This window comes from Amphiura filiformis, chromosome 5 (genome assembly GCF_039555335.1).
Source record: "Amphiura filiformis chromosome 5, Afil_fr2py, whole genome shotgun sequence".
Taxonomy (NCBI): domain Eukaryota; kingdom Metazoa; phylum Echinodermata; class Ophiuroidea; order Amphilepidida; family Amphiuridae; genus Amphiura; species Amphiura filiformis.
This window is the reverse complement of record NC_092632.1, coordinates 75,909,242-75,929,082: the sequence shown is the minus strand read 5'-3', so window position 1 is coordinate 75,929,082 and position 19,841 is coordinate 75,909,242. Positions and strand designations below refer to the sequence as shown.

Genomic DNA, 19,841 nt, shown 5'->3' with positions numbered 1-19,841 from the left:
ATATGATGATCCATTTGATGACCTAGTCCTTTCCAAAAATGTCTGCTGTCTTTTATAGGCAAATGACGGATTTTGATTTTTTTTGAGGGGGTGAGGGTGGGTGGGTGGGTGGAGAGGCTCAAATTGGTGAAAGGCTCAAATTGGTGAAAATAGGCTGATTTTGCATATTTGAGGGGTCATGTACCCCCATTCTCTAATCTGGATTCACCACAGACTGTAGTTGAATGAAGATGTCTACATGATGCAATAAAAATTATAAGGAAAAATGAGAAGGATGGTGTCAACATCCAGATTTTAAGATGTGGTCAGTACACACAGAAACTGTTATATGTATGTTCCACGTTCATTTGTATAGGTAATGTATTATTATCAATTGACAGGCTCACTTTCTGACTCCACACTATGCGGATAGGAAGAGACCAATAATAATACTTAATTCTGTTGCCCACATTAGTGGTTGAAGTCCAGTGCTCTGTAACCTTTTCCCAACTCTCCAATGTAATATGGAATGAAATATAGTAATTTCAGTTTTCTGCCAATGTTGTTCTTACAATGTGTAAATTGAACATGTTTGACATTGGACATATTTTACATGTGACACTTATACTTCATGTGAACATTTCTAGCATGGTGCTATGTTATATTTCAATGTGGCTGCAACAACTTAAGGACCTCATTACTCATGATCTTTGACATCTGAATTCAAACAAGGTCAATAATCACATGCAGTTACATTATCTTATAATTGGTTTTCATATTATGACTTGTTTTATAAATACTTTGGGCCGGTTGCTCGAAGCATGTCTAGTGGCCAGGCTTCCTAAACCATCAGGCTTATGCCCAATTAGTCATATATACCGATGCTTACAATTTCACACGGTACATCACCTAGAAAGATAAATCAATAAAACGGATCCATTTGGTAGGGTTAGCTTGTTGGCTTAGGAAGCCTGACCAGGAGCCAATCTTTGAAAAATTGGACCATTGTGAGAAACGATCGAGTAACAGAAAGCCTCAACTCACAATGTGTCATGAAGGTTAGGTAATTTAAATGCAAGTTCTGGTGGTGTTGGTAGAGTGCTTAAGTGAAGAGGGCAAACATTTTGAGGTTTGAGAATCAGAAAGCCTTAACTCACACTGTGGCATTGTGAGGTAAGACTTTCTGGTTCTCAACCCTCGATTTGCTAGTGCAAAAATTGACCAGTCATATGTGACCCCTCGGCACAACTGAGCCTTGAAGTTGCCAATCATCATTTTGAGATATTCAACCAAAATATTCTGCTTGAAATTAGCTTTAAAATGATGTATATCATGTCTATAGTACTTGACATTTAAGTAGTGAAAATCAATAAAACAGTCAATAAATCCTTTGTTTCCTATTGTTTATTGTTAAGTTCGATGGAGCATATCTCAATAGTGGCACTGGCGACATCCGGGCTCAGTTGTGCCGAGGGGTCACATATGAACCTGTACTATCTCTGTCTTCAAAATTCTACGGCCTGAAAAGTGTTCTGATTCATCCTTGAGCAACAGAAATAAAGAAGTATAAGAACATCGCAGTTACGATGTTTCAGGCATCCAAACATGGGCCCTGTATTATGTATAGCAAATCTGGAATCTAACAATAGGAGTTACAAAATTCCATTAGCATAATAACTTTGTAACAGATTTTGTAGTTGGCCCTTATTCTTAGGTCCCAGATTTGCCAGACAGGGCACATTGATGGACATGAAACGTCTCAAATGCTAAAAACAGAATGTATTAATATGCATGCCTGGGCTTAATATATTTTGTGACTCTTCTTGTTGGGCACAACATCTAATTTGGTCCCATAGCACTATCGGTGCCTCCATAGATTATAATAACACATTATTGGAATATTCCATGTATGTGCTCTCTAAGTGTACTTGAATTCAGCCAATGCCGGTACAGTGTTCAGACCGGGCGACAATGCTCATCATATCTGTGAAGTCTCTTTTGTGTATGCTCATGCTATTTGCGCTATTTTTGAGGTCGCTCATGCACCCCTAACTTAGTGTCGACCCCAATAGGCAAGATGCCCAACATCCACGCTATGGGTGCCTCGATAGGTACTGATAGCTCTTTCTATTGTACTATGAACATTTGCATAGTGCTTTGAAATGAAAAACAATAACTCTATGCAAATGTTAATTATTTTAATATGCTTGATGCAATTTATTACATCACCAGTGTATGATAGAAAGAGAGTCCTCGTTATCTAACCGGACACCGATAGTGCTTACTGCTATAGGACCAAATAAGGCGTAATGCCTTAAATTCTGTATTGATTGACAGCTCTCTATTGTGGATTCAGATTGTTCGATAGCCCTGAACATTGCTCTCAGTGGAAAATGGAATAAATTACGGAAATTTGTATTATTGAATGAAGTAAATTAGGGACCGTTCACAAACACTTGTAAGGTGGGGTCTGATGCAAAAAGGGGGGGGGCCTGAAAATTTTTGACCCTCCTAAGGGGGGGGTCCTGAAAAAATGACCACAAATTTTCCTAGAAAAATTGAGTTTATATACTTTTCTATGGGGTTGACCCATAATTTTCATGTCAAAAAGGGGGGCCCTGAAATTTCTGAGGTCTGTAAAGGGGGCCCCGAAAAATGTCCGCGATAAAATTTTTTGGCATCAGGCCCCCCTTACAAGTGTTTGTGAACGGTCCCTTAGCAAAGACTAAGTCTTGTAGCGAACCAGTGTATGGGGATGTTCCATTACTAGTACTAGGAAGGCATTTGAGGTATTTGGTGGAACTTGGGGAGGAGTAAGTATTTCTTTGTTGCCAATGATGTCAACACCAAATAATATTGAAATATGTCTGCATGAATGCTTTGTATAAAATACCTCAGAAGTACTATGTTTAATCATAAGCTGTAATAAAGTGATCATAATACAGACATATCTATATCTGTTGTATTAAATTGTCAATTTTTTCAGTGTTTTGTTATTGGAAAATGAAAAATCATGAGAGGTATGGAACATAGTCTGTTCAACAAAATATTTTATTAGCATTTTGGATTCTTTTAAAGAATGTCTCAAGTTATAAGGTCAAATGCCATACAGCACTGTGCAATAGTTATGAGCACGTGGAAGGGTAACATTGGGGGGGGGGTCAATTTTTGGCAGTCTGAGAGGGGAGTGGGCAAACAGTTTATGGCACGCCGTATGGAAATTTTACCCACTGGGAGGTTCATAATTATTGCACAATCCATATGGGATCAACATCATAATGCTCAAATTTACTTAAAAATGGTCTAATTTGTTTTCTCCTCGAAAAGCATTTACCCACTTCCAACAGCGCCATCCTATTGTGTCCGCCATATCTCGAAAAGGCTAATGCAGGAGTTGTTCGCCGTGAATGTGATGTATAAATGTTGGTTTGCTAAGAATTGAGAAAGATTTCAATTTTATGACAGTGAGTTATTTTAATTTTTATTATCATTACTAATAACAAATTAGTTTTTTTAAAGCTATAAAATTACATTTAAGTTGCTACTGTACATCTTTCAGCAGTTAAAGCATATTTACTTTAAAGATAAGCATGTAAATAAATGAGCATGCTACGGTAATACAGTCATGTACACGGGAATTCGCTGTCGTAGTGCACGTTACAATATGACCGTTGCTAGGCCAACTGGATCACACTTTCTTTGTTACGAACCACTGATCGAAATGATCACAACACAAAGCCTATGGCATATCAAAATTCGAACAGGTGTATGAGCCCAGGCTTGGAGCAGTAACCAATGGAAGTAGTTCTAGAGACAAAGATGATGTTGCTAATGTTAGTTGTAATCATGAATGTAATTATACCACACCTAGTCAATGTTCATTTCTTAAGGAGGGCAAATTAAATTTTATGAACATTAATATTAGAAGCATGTCTAAAAATTTCGATAAAATGAATGAATGTATTAAATCTGTTAACCATGATTTCCCCATTATAGGCATTTCTGAAACACATTTGAAAGATAAACCACATGACTTCTACAAAATCCCTGGATATAATTTTGAATTATACTAATAGAATCGGAAAAGAGAAAGGTGGCGCAGGTATGTACATTTCCGACCAACTTACTTATAAGCTACGTAAAGATTTGAGTAAGGCAACATCAAATTATGAGTCATGTTTCATTGAAATAAAAAATGTAAAAAGTCGCAATATTATTGTTGGTGTGGTGTACAGAGCTCATACAGCGATAAACGAATTTATATTAGATATAGACCCTGTCTTTCAAAAAATAAACACTGAAAAAAAGTTAGCCTACGTTATGGGTGACTTCAATATACAGGGTGTCCCAAAAAAAAGAGGCCCCTCATTGCGCCCTCTTTTTCTTCTATTTCTGAAAAGTTAATTAAATATATTTTGGTATGTAAATAAACCTTTAATCGTTAGCTTTAATAAACCAAAACAATTATTTCAATCGGCTCACAACTTTTGAAGATATGCCCTTTTGAATAAAAGTACCCGTTTTTCACTCTGTCCACGGATAGCAAACAGAGTGGTTGGGATGGCTCATGCTGTGGAGTGGCTTGCACGATCACCAGACCTCACACCACTTGATTCGTGTCCTTTGTGGCAAAATCCAAGATCTTCGCAAACGTATTACTGAATGCATTCGCAAGAATCCGGCGCACAAGGATGGTACGCAACGCAATTGATGCAATGAGGACCAGGGCTGAAACCTGTATTCGCCAAGGAGGCAACCAGGTAGAGGGCAGAGCAGCACAGTAAACTCACTTCAGAAGAACTAAAGACAAACCAAACAGCCATTTAGGGCTACCTTTTATCCTAAAAAGAGAAATGACTTACGTTGTAAATTAAAAAAGTAAGAAAGTAAGAAACATAAGAAAACAAAAAGGCATAAATAACCAAGAAAAAATAAGTAATTGCAAGTAAAGCAAAAGAAGTCCCATTCGGCATCCATTTTACCCACAAATTAATGACACTATTTACAAAATCCATTGCCCATAAAGCCACCGGTAAAGCCCATTCCATAAATAAAGTTATTTTATAAAGTTATCATTGAGGAATGTTTGCTATTCATGCATAGTATGTGTACTCCTTTTCAATCTTTGAAGTAGCGAAACCTTCTCCGTGGACAGAGTGAAAAACGGGTACATTTCTTTAAAAGAGCATATCTTCACAAGTTGTGAGCCGATTGATATAATTGTTTTGGTTTATTTAAGCTAACGACTGAAGGTTTCTTTACATACCAAAATATATTTGATCAACTTTTCAGAAATAGGAGAAAAAGAGGGCGCAATGAGGGGCCTCTTTTTTTTAGGACACCCTGTAGATCTCCTGAAAGTGGAAAATGAAAAACCTATTCATGATTACTTAGATCTCATTTACTCTTATTCCTTAATGCCAACTATTTACAAACCGACCAGAATAACAGAAACATCTGCTACATTAATCGATAACATATTAACGAATAATGAAAATATTGTACAATCTGCTAAGACTGCTATTTTAGTTACTGATATAAGTGACCATTTCCCTACTATCTTGTCTACAAATCTAGATGTATCAGATATTCCTTGTAAAAAGGCAACACACAAAAGAGTACACAATAACTACAATATTAAGGGGGTACTACACCCCTGGCCAATTTTGTGCCTATTTTTGCATTTTTCTCAAAAATTATAGCGCATTGGTGTCAATTGAGATATGCATGTTGTAGGGGCAAGGACTACAACTATTGCTCTGAAAATTCAGCAACTCAAGGCAAGTAGTTATTGATTTATTGATCAAATACTGGTTTTCCCTCATTTTTGACTGCAACTCCACAACCGCTGTCTGTGCCGAAATAAAATTTCCAGTGCAGTAGTTGTAGTCCTTGCCCCTATAATATACATATCTTACTTGTCACCAATGCGCTATAATTTTTGAGCAAAATGTAAAAATAGGCACAAAATTGCATGGACAGGGGTGTAGTACCCCCTTAATAAGTTAAAGAACAAATTGGCTAATGTTAAATGGAAAGAATGTCTTGATAATGTTAATGCAGATGATGATTATAACAAGTTTATTGAAATATTTAACAACATATATGATGAATGTGTGCCATTGAAAAAATGTTCAAGTAAAAGAAAAAAAGAACCAAGATCACCGTGGATAACTAAAGGGCTTTTACGTTGTATAAATATGAAAAATTCTTTATATAAACAGTACTTGCAGAATCCAAATACGGAATGCCTCCAAAAATTTAAAACCTATAGGAATAAACTGCATGGTTTGATACGCAAATCGAAAAGAAACTATTTTTTACCAAATTTGAACGGGCAAAAATAATATGAAACAGACGTGGAAAACAATTAATAGTATTATTGGACGTGGTAAAATCAGCAAATTAAAAATAAATTTAAGCCGGACAATAATGGCATGACCGCTACTATTTCTGATCCCCAAGAAATATGTGATAATTTTAATAAATATTTTGTGAACATAGGTCCGAAACTTGCAGCAAATATTCATAAATCGGGAAAAGACTATTTTGATTATCTAGATAATCCCGTATCTAGTAGCATGTATATGAAACCTATATATAGAACCTGAAATTATTAAAATCATAGATAAATTCAATCAAAACAAAAGTGCTGGTTGCGATAATATTGGAAACTTCATTATCAAAAGGGTAGCAAACGAAATTGTAAAGCCGCTTGCCTCAATTTTTAATCTCTCTATCACAACAGGTATTGTCCCTCAAAAATTAAAAGTAGCAAAGGTAATACCAATCTACAAAAAAGAAGACGCAGAAGTGTTTTCGAATTATCGCCCAGTATCGGTATTGCCTTGTTTTTCAAAGATACTTGAAAGATTGGTTTTAATAGATGTATTGCTTATATTGACAGTCATAAAATACTTAATGATAATCAATTTGGCTTCCGCAGCAATCACTCTACTTATATGGCCATTATACATTTAGTGGATAAAATTAATAATGCGGTAGAAAAAGATGAAACTAGTCAAACTACTATTGGAGTATTTTTAGACCTTTCAAAGGCTTTTGATACTATAGACCATAACATATTTGTAATATATTTTTTACAGAGAAATAAGCTTGTAGGCTTATTTCAAAAACTAAATCATGCTTTCAAAATGTAGATTGACTTGTTCGACTTCTGGTCGTGAATATTGCACTGTGAAACTTAAAAAACGTCTTTTGTATACTTTGATCAGGTAACTTACTTCAAACCTGATTTCCCGCGGTCACACGATTATGTAACAAACTGAAATGAAAACAGAAACTGCTATCTACAACTTTAAAGTTTCTAACAAAAGGTACAGATAAAGGTATTGGTAATGATGATAATCAAGAGCATAGGCAGGATAATAGGAAACCACGGGATCAAAACCAATACCAAAAGTCCAAAACTTATTATTTAAAACGACCGAATGTTTTGTTTTCTTGGGAAGGTACTCAGATATAACACTGGCCAAGTGTCCTGAGCACAGTACTAGTACTAGCCATGCTTCGAGAAACCGGCCCTTTATGGCTGCAAACTATGTATAGATTTTAGGGCTGGGCAATAATTATGGGCCCCCCCAAAAAAAAAATTGCTTGCCCCCCCCTTTCGGCTCGCCAAATATTTCTTGCCCCCCCCCATTTTACCCTCCCCAGGGCTCATAATTATTGCACAGCCTCTTATTCATACATAATGAAAATTGTTCATTTAATCACGTTCTTGTTCCTTTGATGAGCTTAGAAGAATTGCACAGCTCACTGGTAATACTGGTTGTCAAGTTCCATCCCGGGATTGACATGACTACTGAAGGATCTGTATAAAATAAATTGACATTTAGTAGGTTAATGATCATGATGACGACGATGTTGAAGATTGCTATTTTATATAATTATTATTAACGGTTTTTCTTTTCTTTTTTTGTAGAAGAGGGGGACGTGTCCCCGCCCAGCCCTCCCCTCCGCAGTGGCGTGCGCAGCACATCGAAAGTGTGTGTGTGTGGCCAGGTTGTTCAGTTCCCCGAATGGAGTCTGATTAGGAGTGTAGGTGCGGGCGAAATCAGTCATTTCGGGGGAAATGACTGATTACCCCCGAATGACCAACAAAAGTGGGGTGGTCCCCTGCCCCCCCCTCTTTGCGCATGCCGCTGCACCTCGGATCCGCAGCTGATGTCCAGAATCTGTTAACTGTTTTCAGTCAATGCAATATACATGCAAAGGGGGATAAAAATCGCCAAAAATTGGAGGGGGACTCGACCTTGAATTGCCATTATTGAAAAAACTTTGCGCTTCTGTTAGCCAAAACGTCATCTCATTCTTGAAAAGTACCGTTGTGGCTTGATGAGACATATCAGGTGCCCTGATCGATTCCGGGCAAATGTATTTCTCATATCAAATGTATTTACTTTAATGGTTCCAGATTCATTTACTCCATTGTATTCGCAGGAAAGCGATCTAGTATACAAACTTGTACATTATACTTAGGTTCAAGTCGTTGATATACTTGTAAGGGGCTGTGCAATAATTATGAGCCAGGGGGTACAATTTTCAAATGGCGTGACAAAAATTGCTTGACTCCACCTGTCACTCGGCCCAGGGCCGGATTTACCATAGGGCCAGATGGGCCCGGGCCCAGGGCCCCCAGATTTTGGGGGCCCCCAAAATTGCCCTGTGCAGTGTGCATCTTCCATTTTAGCATGTTTTTGGGTCAAAATAGGGTACACAAATTGCAAAATTTTGCGCGCGCGAAATGGCCTGTATACAGCTTAAATTTGGGCCAAAATAGCCTATGATTGAATTTTTTCGTGCGCTTCGCGCGCAAATGTCCTAGTACAATCTAAAAACTGGCACATGCCTTCCTCACAGTGTGTTTGGGGCCTCCAATTTTTTGCCTGGCCCAGGGCCCCCAAAAAGGTAAATCCGGCCCTGACTCGGCCTACCATAAAATCCGCCCTTTGAACATACTAAATTTTCAGGTTCCCAATTTGCTAACTTTAAATGGTCTAGATATAGGCTAATTATGATGAGAGCGTAGCTAGCAGGAAATTTTCCACATGAAGAGCTTGTTTCCGAAGCTTGTAGTCCACAACCACATGTTTCTCATTTACTTGCGTGATACAATCACAATAATATTACTTTGACAAGTTTGACATTAGCAACAATGAGTTGTACCATCAACACGCCATTATTTACCACAACAATGCTGCTTAGTAGTATGCAGACTATTGTTCTCATTTGGGAACCAAAGGCCTCACACAGTATTGTGAATGTGCATTCAGCCACTGTTTCCTTTGTAATGGTGCATTCAACTGAAATTAGGGGCCTACTATACCTATAGCAGAGAGTTGATATTCTTGAGAGGGCACTCTATTCACGTGGTTTCTTTTCCAACGCTAAAAGATCACGAATTTTGGTGGTTTGCAAATGAAAAGTGTCCGCACTATCGATTGATTACGTAACTGTTATGAATAATGTATTAGGTTTTCAATGCAATCGCCTCGACCCATCAATACATATTATCTGTATTTATCAAAGTACTTGGAATAGCAATCTGGTGAGTTCACTGAACTACGCCCTAATACTGATGGAGTTTTAATGGCGTTTAATGGCGCTAATCCTCTCCATACACAGATGAACAAATACAATAGGAGAAGGTCAACACATATGACCTCCTATATGACATGTTATATGAGATGTACAACAACCTGAATATCATAAAGATCAGTGTTCGTTTGTGCATATGAACTGCATATTTACAATACTAAATATTAGTCGTTATATATTATGCCAAATATTGGTATTATGACAACACGGTATATGCATTGTATATAAAACAACTAATAGATCCTGCTATCATGGCGTCAGGTCATTGGTTCATCATATCCCGTATGTTTCTTAAAATTCATTCATATTTGAGACAAATTTCTGTGCCCATTTTATAGGCGTACAGGTGGATCCGTTTTTTTTAGTCATTTTCATTTCTTTTTGATGAAAGAATTAAGGTTTTCCACTGCACGGAGGCCACTATGTGATACTAATTTAATGCTATTTGTAAATGAATGCGGATTCCCGGTTGTTGTTTTTCCACAGTGTGACAACTGTCCACCCATCCAGACAACATCATAACATAATAAAACGTCTGTATTTGTACGATGAGTAAATATTAAACTGAACTTTGCCTTGGAACATTGTGTAAGACGGTGTAAGATTTTGTGGGCGCCCTCAACATTATTATCCTCTTTGTATCCGTAAATGACATGGCATAGACTGTGTGAATTCTATGAAGACTACTTATATAGGGTCATATCCATGGACACAAGTAATTGACAACACGATACGCGACTGTATTTAGGGGCTAAGCACTAATAATTAATAATGCCGGGTAGGGCCTACTCCTGGGCGACTCGTGTGGGCAAGGACGCTTAGGACGGTGACCAAATGAGTCCCAAATTTCACCGGGGGTGGGGGGGCACTCAAGTATGATAGTGTAGGCCTAAACGCATGACTTTTTAAACACCCCTAAAACGAGTTTTACCCTACCAGCAAATTTAGGATCAATAGGCCTAAGCTAACTTAATACACTAAAGGAAGTTTTGGATGAGAAAACAGATAGTAATGAAACCAGTTTTTATTTTCCTTGCTCTAGCGAATTCACAGAGAAGGTACAATACAGCGTCGGACTCTAGCTGAGAGCGTAGCCTAAGTCCAAACGGACTCCAAGAAGGGCTCTCCATACACAAATGAACAAACACAAAGGAAGGTAGTCTCCTCCGTGACCAGCTTGATTTCGATGGAGCGAAAACAAATTGGCTGCAGAGGAGACGGGTAATTTGCCATGCAAATGAGGTGAGTGTCATCCCCCTGCCTATAGCATCACAGCCCATTGCAATATTGCACAACAGATACATGTGTTTGTGGACTTAACATGATTTAGAACCAAGCTCTTCATATGTGAACGTTTCTTTAGTATTTTCATAGAGCGTATTTAAAAGGTGCCTCGTAAATGAATGCCAAAAATTGCTTCCCCTCCCCTCTTGGCCTGCCAAAAATTGACCCACCCCCTCGGCTTACCAAAAATTCTTTGTTCCCCCAATTTTACCCTCCCCCATACAGGGGTCATAGTTATTGCACTGCCCCTAACTCGCGGATAAAGAAAAATCGGCCATTTTTCGTAAGGTTTTTGTTGTAATTGCATTCATGGATTTGTATTCTGTATGTAATTCCATTCACTGATCTTGGTGATATGAATACTAACGAACCAGACTCAAACAACTGTCAATCATTCCAGATGTCACTATGTCTATCACTATGTCTATTTATATAAATAAATAATATATGATCTGGGTCTATCGATTAGAATACATATGTCATCAGCGTTGCCGTACATTTCTTTTGTTATGCCAGATAAATTCAATGGGTGAATAATTTGTTGGTTTTAAAATACACCCAGACTAGCACAAGGTTTGAAGTCAATGTGAAAGTTTTCATCCGCAAAGAGTGGTTCTCTTACAAATCTTTGACAATCGATATCAAGAAGGACATGATTTACGGAAGTACGCGCACGAGCTGCAAGCACATTCGATTTGCCTTTTCGAAGTATGGCGTACACAAAAGGAGGGCAGTCTTCAATCTGGGTAAAACCCGGCAAATTCAAAAGACTTCACCCTCTATTGTGTCCGCCATATTTCGAAAAGGCTAAAAAACAAACGAACACTAAAATCATACACTTTACTCAAACTATTCGGAGCTCCATGAAATCCAAAGGCGGACTGAAAATTCACTGTATTTTAGTATATATAAATTTTAGCACTGGTTTTAGAAATCAAACAATGTAGGCCTTTCAATAATTACTTATTATTCGTATCTCGGGTTCCAATAGAGCTCTTAGTCTTCTGTTGCTTTTTGTACACGACACCACCAATGCCACAGATCACAAGAAGCAGGACGCCAAGGCCAACTCCAACGTAAATCCAAAGAGGATCAACTGAAAATGATAATGGACATGTTATAATCTATAGGCCACATTCCGTTTTTTTATTTTGCTTATTGATATTTTCATCTTAAGGTGGGACTACACCCCTGATAAATTTTGTGATTAATTTTACATTTTTATCAAAAAAATAACTCACTGGTAACAAAGGCTATGTATATTATAGGGGCAAGGAATCCAATTAATTCACTGAAATTTCAGTGATTCAAGACACATTATTTATGTTAAGAAATGAGGTACATTCTAGGGGTACCTCTTTTCTTATCATAAATAACGTCCCGCTTGACTCGAGCCACTGAAATCTCACTGAGTAACTGGATTCCTTGTCCCTATAATATACATAACTTTTGTTACCAGTGTGTTATTAGTTTTCGAGAAAAATGCAAAAATTGTCACAAATTTATCAAGGGGTGTATAGTACCACCTTAATTTGTTTATTTCACTCTATGTTTTCATCAATATTTTTCTTTGCCCTTCTTTGGCCATGATGATTTAGGTAAATACAACCGGTTTTAGTATGCTCATCAGAAAATGCCTTTAATATCGTTTCAACTATTTATATAGATCTATTTTCTTATACAGGTTTTACCATGATACCTCTGTCTTCCGGAGGGTCGGGAGGATAATCAGGACTGGTGGTAGGTATATCTTCAAAAAATGTAAAAGTAGCTTGAAAACCTCTATAGTTGACAGAGGAATCGGATTTGAACTCGAGATAGATATGTTGTCCTGAAGAACGTATTACCGGCTCGGGGACATCGTCCATAGATCCACAAAACACGTCGATTAATCGACTTTCATCAGCTTCAGGCCCGTCGTAAACACTCAAATAATCGAAAGGACATCCGGGGAAGTCATAATAAGAGTACGAATCCCAAAAATGCGAAGAGATTGAATAGTAGTCCCAATCTACGTACTCGATTGCCATATCTTGAATGACTAGTTCAACATTAAGACCAGTTGGTGCTGTAAGACGGTATTGGCATTCGGCATCATCGGGATAGTTGTCAGGGTAATTGGGAGAGCTTATTGTTCCCGGTTCTGTCAGGTAGTGGTTACATGTTGTTTCTGAAAAATAGAGTTGCCAAAATATGCAATATATACTATTAAGTGAGCCTATAGTACATGTATTATTATAATGTTTTCTTTCGTTCTCTTTTTCTGTTAAAAAAAACACGGGACCTAACTCAAAAATATCTCGCACAGGTACACTCACCAATTATATATTCTGCAATAAAACCATACTCCTTTGAGTTCATTGTGTTGAAATCTACTCACCACAGAGTCACTAACAACCACTGAGTCGACAGGACTGAGTACATTCAGACAACTTTGGAATCGAACCGGTGACGTTAGCTCGGTTCCAGCCCGTACTACAACCTCGTCAGTATTTTCAGGTGTGCATGGTCCGTCACTTTGGTGTACTGCAAGGAATCCTATCCAAATACGACTTGAGTGCTCGTTACCAATAATCCAATAGAAATTTTCAACTGCAGTTTTAAAAAGAAACGGTGGTAGCCAAATTGGAGTCGCGAATCTTCCAGAAGGTAATGTCAATGTGCTACCAGGAGCTATATAAAGAGAGAAAAATAAGTTTAAGTGGAAATTAATTTCGGTCGTTTATAATTAGCAAGTTTAACCGCGGCATCGTATCTCGTTATTGTAATGAAGACACGCCGAGCTGAGCCTGAAGCGGAGCATAATTTTCATCAAAGTAATTGACGTTCATCTTCAAATTATTCTAATAGTTATTCAGCTTAATTTAAAAATTTGACTTAGAGAGTGTTTTTGTTCAAGAAAAGAGTGAGAGAGAGAGAGAGAGAAAAAAAAAAAAAAAAAAAAGTTACTATTTGTTTCCGATTATAGACCTATATAGGCAAACGTAAAACTTACAAGGCAGCTTTTCTATCGGGAAATTTATAACGTTTACGTCGGCGGTTGATTCCAGTTGAAAGTTGTTTCCCGCCAAATTACACATCGTCTGCGCCCCAAACTGAACATCAAAAGTTAAACAAGTAAAATCCTCTTGCGTCAAACACAGTGTAGCGCATTCATATTCATCATATACTTCTACTGAGACATTCACCGAGGATGGTGTTAGCTGAACATACGGGAACGGGTCAAATACTGTCAGAATATCGTCTAACGGAAAGTTAAAAGAAAAACAAAAAATCTTAAAAGAAAATAACTGAATTTTCAATAGACCTTTGGTTGAATTTGATAGAAATTCACGTTACCATGGTTACCAGAAATATGTAGGACCTAAAGCGTCCTGGCCGAGTATATTTCATATAAAAACGAGTAACTTCTATTTCTGTTTTAAGAGCTACATAACTATTTTACACCAATCCGACTAGGCCATTACTGCGGTGTCCCAAGGTCGGGGGTTCCGTCAATTACTTGTTAGTGTGCTTTAGACGAATCCAACGAGCCAAGTCATGGTCAGGATTTGGTCGGCCATATAAGTTTATGATTGTTAGCATTTATTCAGAGAAGTGAAGATTATTGATCATTTTTATTTAGTTTTTTTTCCTGTATTTTCGGTGGTTTCCTGAAGCCCGATAATCAAGATATTCTGGTACAAGCACTACATGTACAAGCAGGTTGCACTCATCACCTGTGTATGTCTGCAATCATAGATTGAATACAATACCGCTTTTTTCAAAGATACTTATCGTACAGGTGCGAGTGATCAGAATGATATGGTTCAATGCATTGATACCACGTGTAGTTAATCCGATTATTATGGCACTTCAACAGCGAATAGACCATGTAGAAGCTGTGTGTTTTGCCGAAGGGAACTGTATTTTTTTGTAAACTTTGATCTTTCTTTTGTCTACCTGTGTTTTCGCGGAAGGTGTAAAATGGGTGATGGAATGCAGTTTAAAATTTCCGCCAACCGAATCATTTCACATTTTGGGTGCATTGTAGCCGACGGGGACCCAACTAAAGGCTGCTAGTCAGGTGTAGGAATGCGTGAATTTGGATTCGTCTATACAGAATTGTACACAACAGTGATTTTCAATACACGATCATTATAATGAATTTGGTTGAACAAATTAAATTTCCCGCACTGGTATAGACGAATCTCAGGAGCCAAGTCATGGTCAGGTTTTGGTCGGCCATTACTGGGACCCGTCTGTACCAAACTGGTGTTGTTACTGCCCAATTGGGTGGATTAACCCCGCTTAAAAATCGATGTTGAATTGTATTGTGTTGTGTTGTAAACTTCCAGCATTCCTTTGCCTACGTGTAACACGGGTGATGAAATGCAGTTTAATATCCCCGCCAAGGCCACATCATTCCACATTTTAGGTGGAATAGACCATAGGGGGTCCCAGCTATGGCTGCCATTGAGGTGTAGGAAAAAAATGCGTGAAAATAGATTCTTCTTTAACTGTGGTTTCGTCAATAGAGGGCCAAATGCGGTGTCTAAGTACTCGAGGTTAAGTGGCATGTAATCTGGTACGGTCTAATTTGAATTGAGTGTATTCAATAATACGTCACTCATGCAATGACAGAGTCATCATCGTTTAAATAAATTTCTGTCCTCCATAAGGTAACACGGGGTAATTCGCATGATGATACGTGTACAATAAACAGGTTATAGGTGTGAATGGTTGTGGAATCGATCTAGACACCTGTCCTTCTGTCATCTTAAACTATCTTAGAACTGTCCTCCAACATGGCTGTCATTTCAATTGTTACACTGTTCCGGTTGGTTTATTGCATACACTCTAGGTATTTCCTAGCAGACAGGACTTTCACAGGAGCAGACACACCCACCCCAACACACCCAAGAAACAAAGCTTGTGTGTATCATCCATGTATGCAAGGAAAACATCATTAGTTTGACTTTGCCTACTTTTGATGCTTTCACACAATATCAGCAAACAGCAACAGGCTGCATAACTAATAAATGTATATAATATATGCACATTTATGCATATCAATTTTATGAAAAATTCTTTACCACAATATAACTCGTCTGAGCCATCAGAACACCCATCAAAATCCGAATTGCACTTGAATTCGTAATCAACGCACCATCCATTCAAACATTTGAATTCTTCGTAGCTGCAAGCGTATTCTGTGAAAGGTGAAACAAAATGAGGTAGTCAGCTAAAATATTTGTCATAGTTTTGTTGCAACTAAAACGCACTCACAACTAAAAATAACAACACGCATATAACAAGGTGGAGTCATCTGCGTAGAGGTATATCTGGTTTTCACACTCATCACCTAGGTCATCAATGAAGACAGAGAATAAAAGTGGGCCCAATATTGACCCCTGGGGAACTGATGCATTGATGGAGGAAGTACTTAATGACTGGCCAGATAAGATAACTTTGATGGAACGATCTGTCAGCTTCTAATCCAGGTGAGCAGCTTGCCGGAAACTCCTTTTGCCCATGAGTTTCGAGCAAAGGCCACTATGCCAGACCTTGTCAAATGCTCCTTTAATATCCAGGACAATCAAGCGCACTTCGTTGCATCTGTCCAGGGAATTGGACCACTCTTGAGTCAGAATGGTGAGGATGTCAGCTGTGCTGTGGTGTTGTCTAAATCCAAACTGTCTATCTGAAATTAGTTGGCTTAAGGAGGTACTTCTGATGTTGGTTCTGAACTTGACAGCCTCCATGACCTTGCTGATGGTGCAGAGTAGAGAGAGAGAGAGAGAGAGAGAGAGGGGGGGATAGGGATGACAGATGCAGTCTTCCATTGACTTGGGAAACTCCCTTGGCAAAGCAAAGCTCAAACAGCAGGCTGAGTGGTCTTCTGGGCAAATTTGCACGATACATGTAGCCATGAAGTTATAAAGGCAAGCTAACGTCCGTTAAAATTGTACAAGCAGCCGATTTAATTAACCAATTGAAATCCTTCTTGGAAGTCGTGCTGGATGACATCATGGGAAAAGTGTTAGCCAATAAAAAAATCGTTCAGTATCATTGGCAGACTGTTTGTGTAAAGGGAGCGGAACCAAACTGGCTGCTGTGGAAACTAAATATAGTTGAGACCGAAAGGACCGAATGTCCTCGATCCCTCATTGCTCTTGGCAGTAGTTTGTCTTTTCTGCCTGCAATGGACATAATGTCCGATTTGTGTCCAGTGTCTTTGTGATTGCACGTCTTTTACTACTTCAATGATACGTTTTTTAACAAACCGTGGTAAACTTACCTTCAGGGTTACCACCTTCAAATACTGGCTTGATCCAGTCCTCAAATGCTGTAACTCTTGCATAAACTCCAGGAATATTTGGTCTCGCACAACCAGCTCCCCAGCTGACAACACCTGGTAAATACCACGTGTCGTTAACCAGTGATACCATTGGACCGCCACTATCACCCTATGTGAATAACAAACGAACATTTTGAAAATAACATATTTTAAGGCCAGAATTGGAAAAGAGCTAAGCCTGCAATCGACGAACTCACACTTACCTGACACGAGTCCTTTCCACCTTCGGGAAATCCTGCACACAACATATTGTCTGTGATTGGCTCAGGATCGTATACATCACTGCAAGTTGCTGCATCTACAATTGGTATTTCTACTTCCAACAAGTCCAAACTAATGGGACCTAGTAGCAGTGAACAAACGTCAATTACATCAAGATACAAAACAAAATTAGAAGAATCCACTTGCTAATTCAAACCTAAATCTGTCGACACCTTAAATTATACGTAGAAAATTGCCGAACTAATTTTATGTATGTTTTCCAATATTAATCCCTTACTTGGATCTAAAGTGACACAAAATTGGAGTCATGTCCAGTTTTGAAATTAAGGGCCAAAATATGTCTTTTTACACAGATTTTCTTGTCAGATGTCTTGGTTTTAATATAAATCTATATACAAGTGAAAAATAACCGCACACTAGCCAATGAACAAAAAATTACAATGGAAAAATATTGTGCATAGGCGGATATGCCAGAGTAAATATCCGGACATACCTGCCTGTGCGGGGACTTGAACCCCAGATCTTCGGATAGCGAGTCCAATGCTCTAACGATAGAGTTCACAGACTGTCCCTGATAAACAGGTTTCAGGTCTGGTACTTATGGATGAGCAAACCCGTTAAAAATCCTTAATTTGTATCATCTCAAAAACTTCATTAATTTATATTCAATCATCATTATAGGTCTTTGCAAGTCCTTCAATTTAGAAGTTATTAAAATAGTTCCGTAATTTTCTGGAAAAATCTGGTCCCAGAGATACTATTGTTTTATCTGCGTGAATGAAGCGTGTGCTTTCCGGATGCATTGGCTCAATATAGACGAGCCAAGTCATGGTCAGGATTTGGTCGGCCATATTTGGTTCCCCGCATGCACCAAACAGGTGTTGTGAGTGCCCAATTGGGTGGATTAAACCCGCTTAAAATTCGATGTTAGATTCTTTTGTGTTGTAAACTGTCATCATTCTTTTGTCTACGTGTAACACGGGTGATAGAATGCAGTTTAAAATACCCTTCAAGGCCGCATCATCTTACATTTTAGGTGAGATAGCTGGGTCCCCGTCGCGGCTATGGCTGCCATTGAGGAGTAGGAATGTGTGACATTGGATTCGTCTATACTAAAAAGCCATATGAACATGTTCAATAAATAGGTAGGCCTATAGCTTATCATCATCAAAACTGCACGGCCCGGGCTGCACGGGTATTAGGTGTATGAGTAAGTCACGGTGGGTGGAGTAGCGGTGGCGGCGGAGGAGGTTGTGTTGTTGGTGGTGGTGCAGGTGGTGGTGGTATTTGTGAGTGCTGGTGGGCCAGGGCTGGTGATGGTAGTGATATTGGTGGATGGGTGGTTGGTGATGGTGGTGGCGGCGGCGGTGGTGGCGGCGGTGGTGATATTTACAGTTGTGACGGTGGCGGTGGTAGCTGGTGGTTCAGATTCTACCATAAGTGTTGCTATACCTCCTTCGGAAATGGCTCCCCATCCAGATATTGTACATAATGTACCAGCATCGAATAATGGATCCATAGAAGCGTCGGGGATACAAACCGTTCTGACATAGTCTGTTATTAGGACAGGATGGGTAAGTTTCATGAGAGCGAGATCCCAATCAGACTCAGATGGATCATAATTTGGGTGGATGTATATACGTTCAACTTCTACGTATTGACGGTGTCCTGGTAGTTCGGATGGATCCACATTCATATTGTTTGTACCCAATAAATACATGTTAGTGTAAGGTTCACTTATAGTATATCTGAGGAGAGAGGTAAAAACATAAAATAATTTATTCACTTTCTATACATAATGTAAACGCATAAGTAAAAATCGACACGAGTGACAGGAGAGGTAACCCTTGTTATATCATGTAGGGCTAACAAAATGATGATATATGGGCTAGTAATATACGCTGGCCAAGTGACGTAATAAATCGGAATAACTACCATAGCAATTATGTGAAAACAATTTTGAATATACCGCGCTGCACTATAAGCAGGTTGCACTCATCACCTGTGTATGTCTGCAATCATAGATTGAATACAATACCGGTCTTTTCAAAGATACTAATCTACAAGTGCGAGTGATAAGCATGATATCGTTCAATTTGCAGAGGTACCGCGTGAACGTACCAATGCAGCGCGGTAATATTCAAAAATTGTTTTCACCTATTATATAATTATTTTTAAAGATTTTTTTTTTTTATAGGCCTCAACTTCGCCCGTGAGCTTTTTTTTTTTTTAACTTTTTATCGTTTCAAACTAATATAGTTCGCTAAAGAAAGATTTTTCCTACCTCTATAAGGGTCTATATATTATAGTTTTGATTTTACCTTTTTTCACTTTCTAATAATGCAGAAATAATCGATATTTCTATTGTGGCTTGCAAAATCATCCATCCATGGGT

The 19,841-nt window shown here is 38.5% G+C and overlaps 1 protein-coding gene across 1 annotated transcript; it reads right to left on the bottom strand.

Moving 5' to 3' along the window:
* Nucleotides 1-7,722: 7,722 nt before the first annotated feature.
* Nucleotides 7,723-13,551, bottom strand: LOC140151974 (tolloid-like protein 2). Its single transcript, XM_072174275.1, has 4 exons — nt 13,203-13,551; nt 12,584-13,054; nt 11,848-11,980; nt 7,723-7,813 (listed from the first exon to the last, which is right to left on the bottom strand). Exons 1-4 carry the CDS (start codon nt 13,243-13,245, stop codon nt 7,756-7,758), a joined length of 705 nt encoding a protein of 234 aa, XP_072030376.1. The 5' UTR covers nt 13,246-13,551; the 3' UTR covers nt 7,723-7,755.
* Between the last annotated feature and the right edge of the window lie 6,290 nt (nt 13,552-19,841).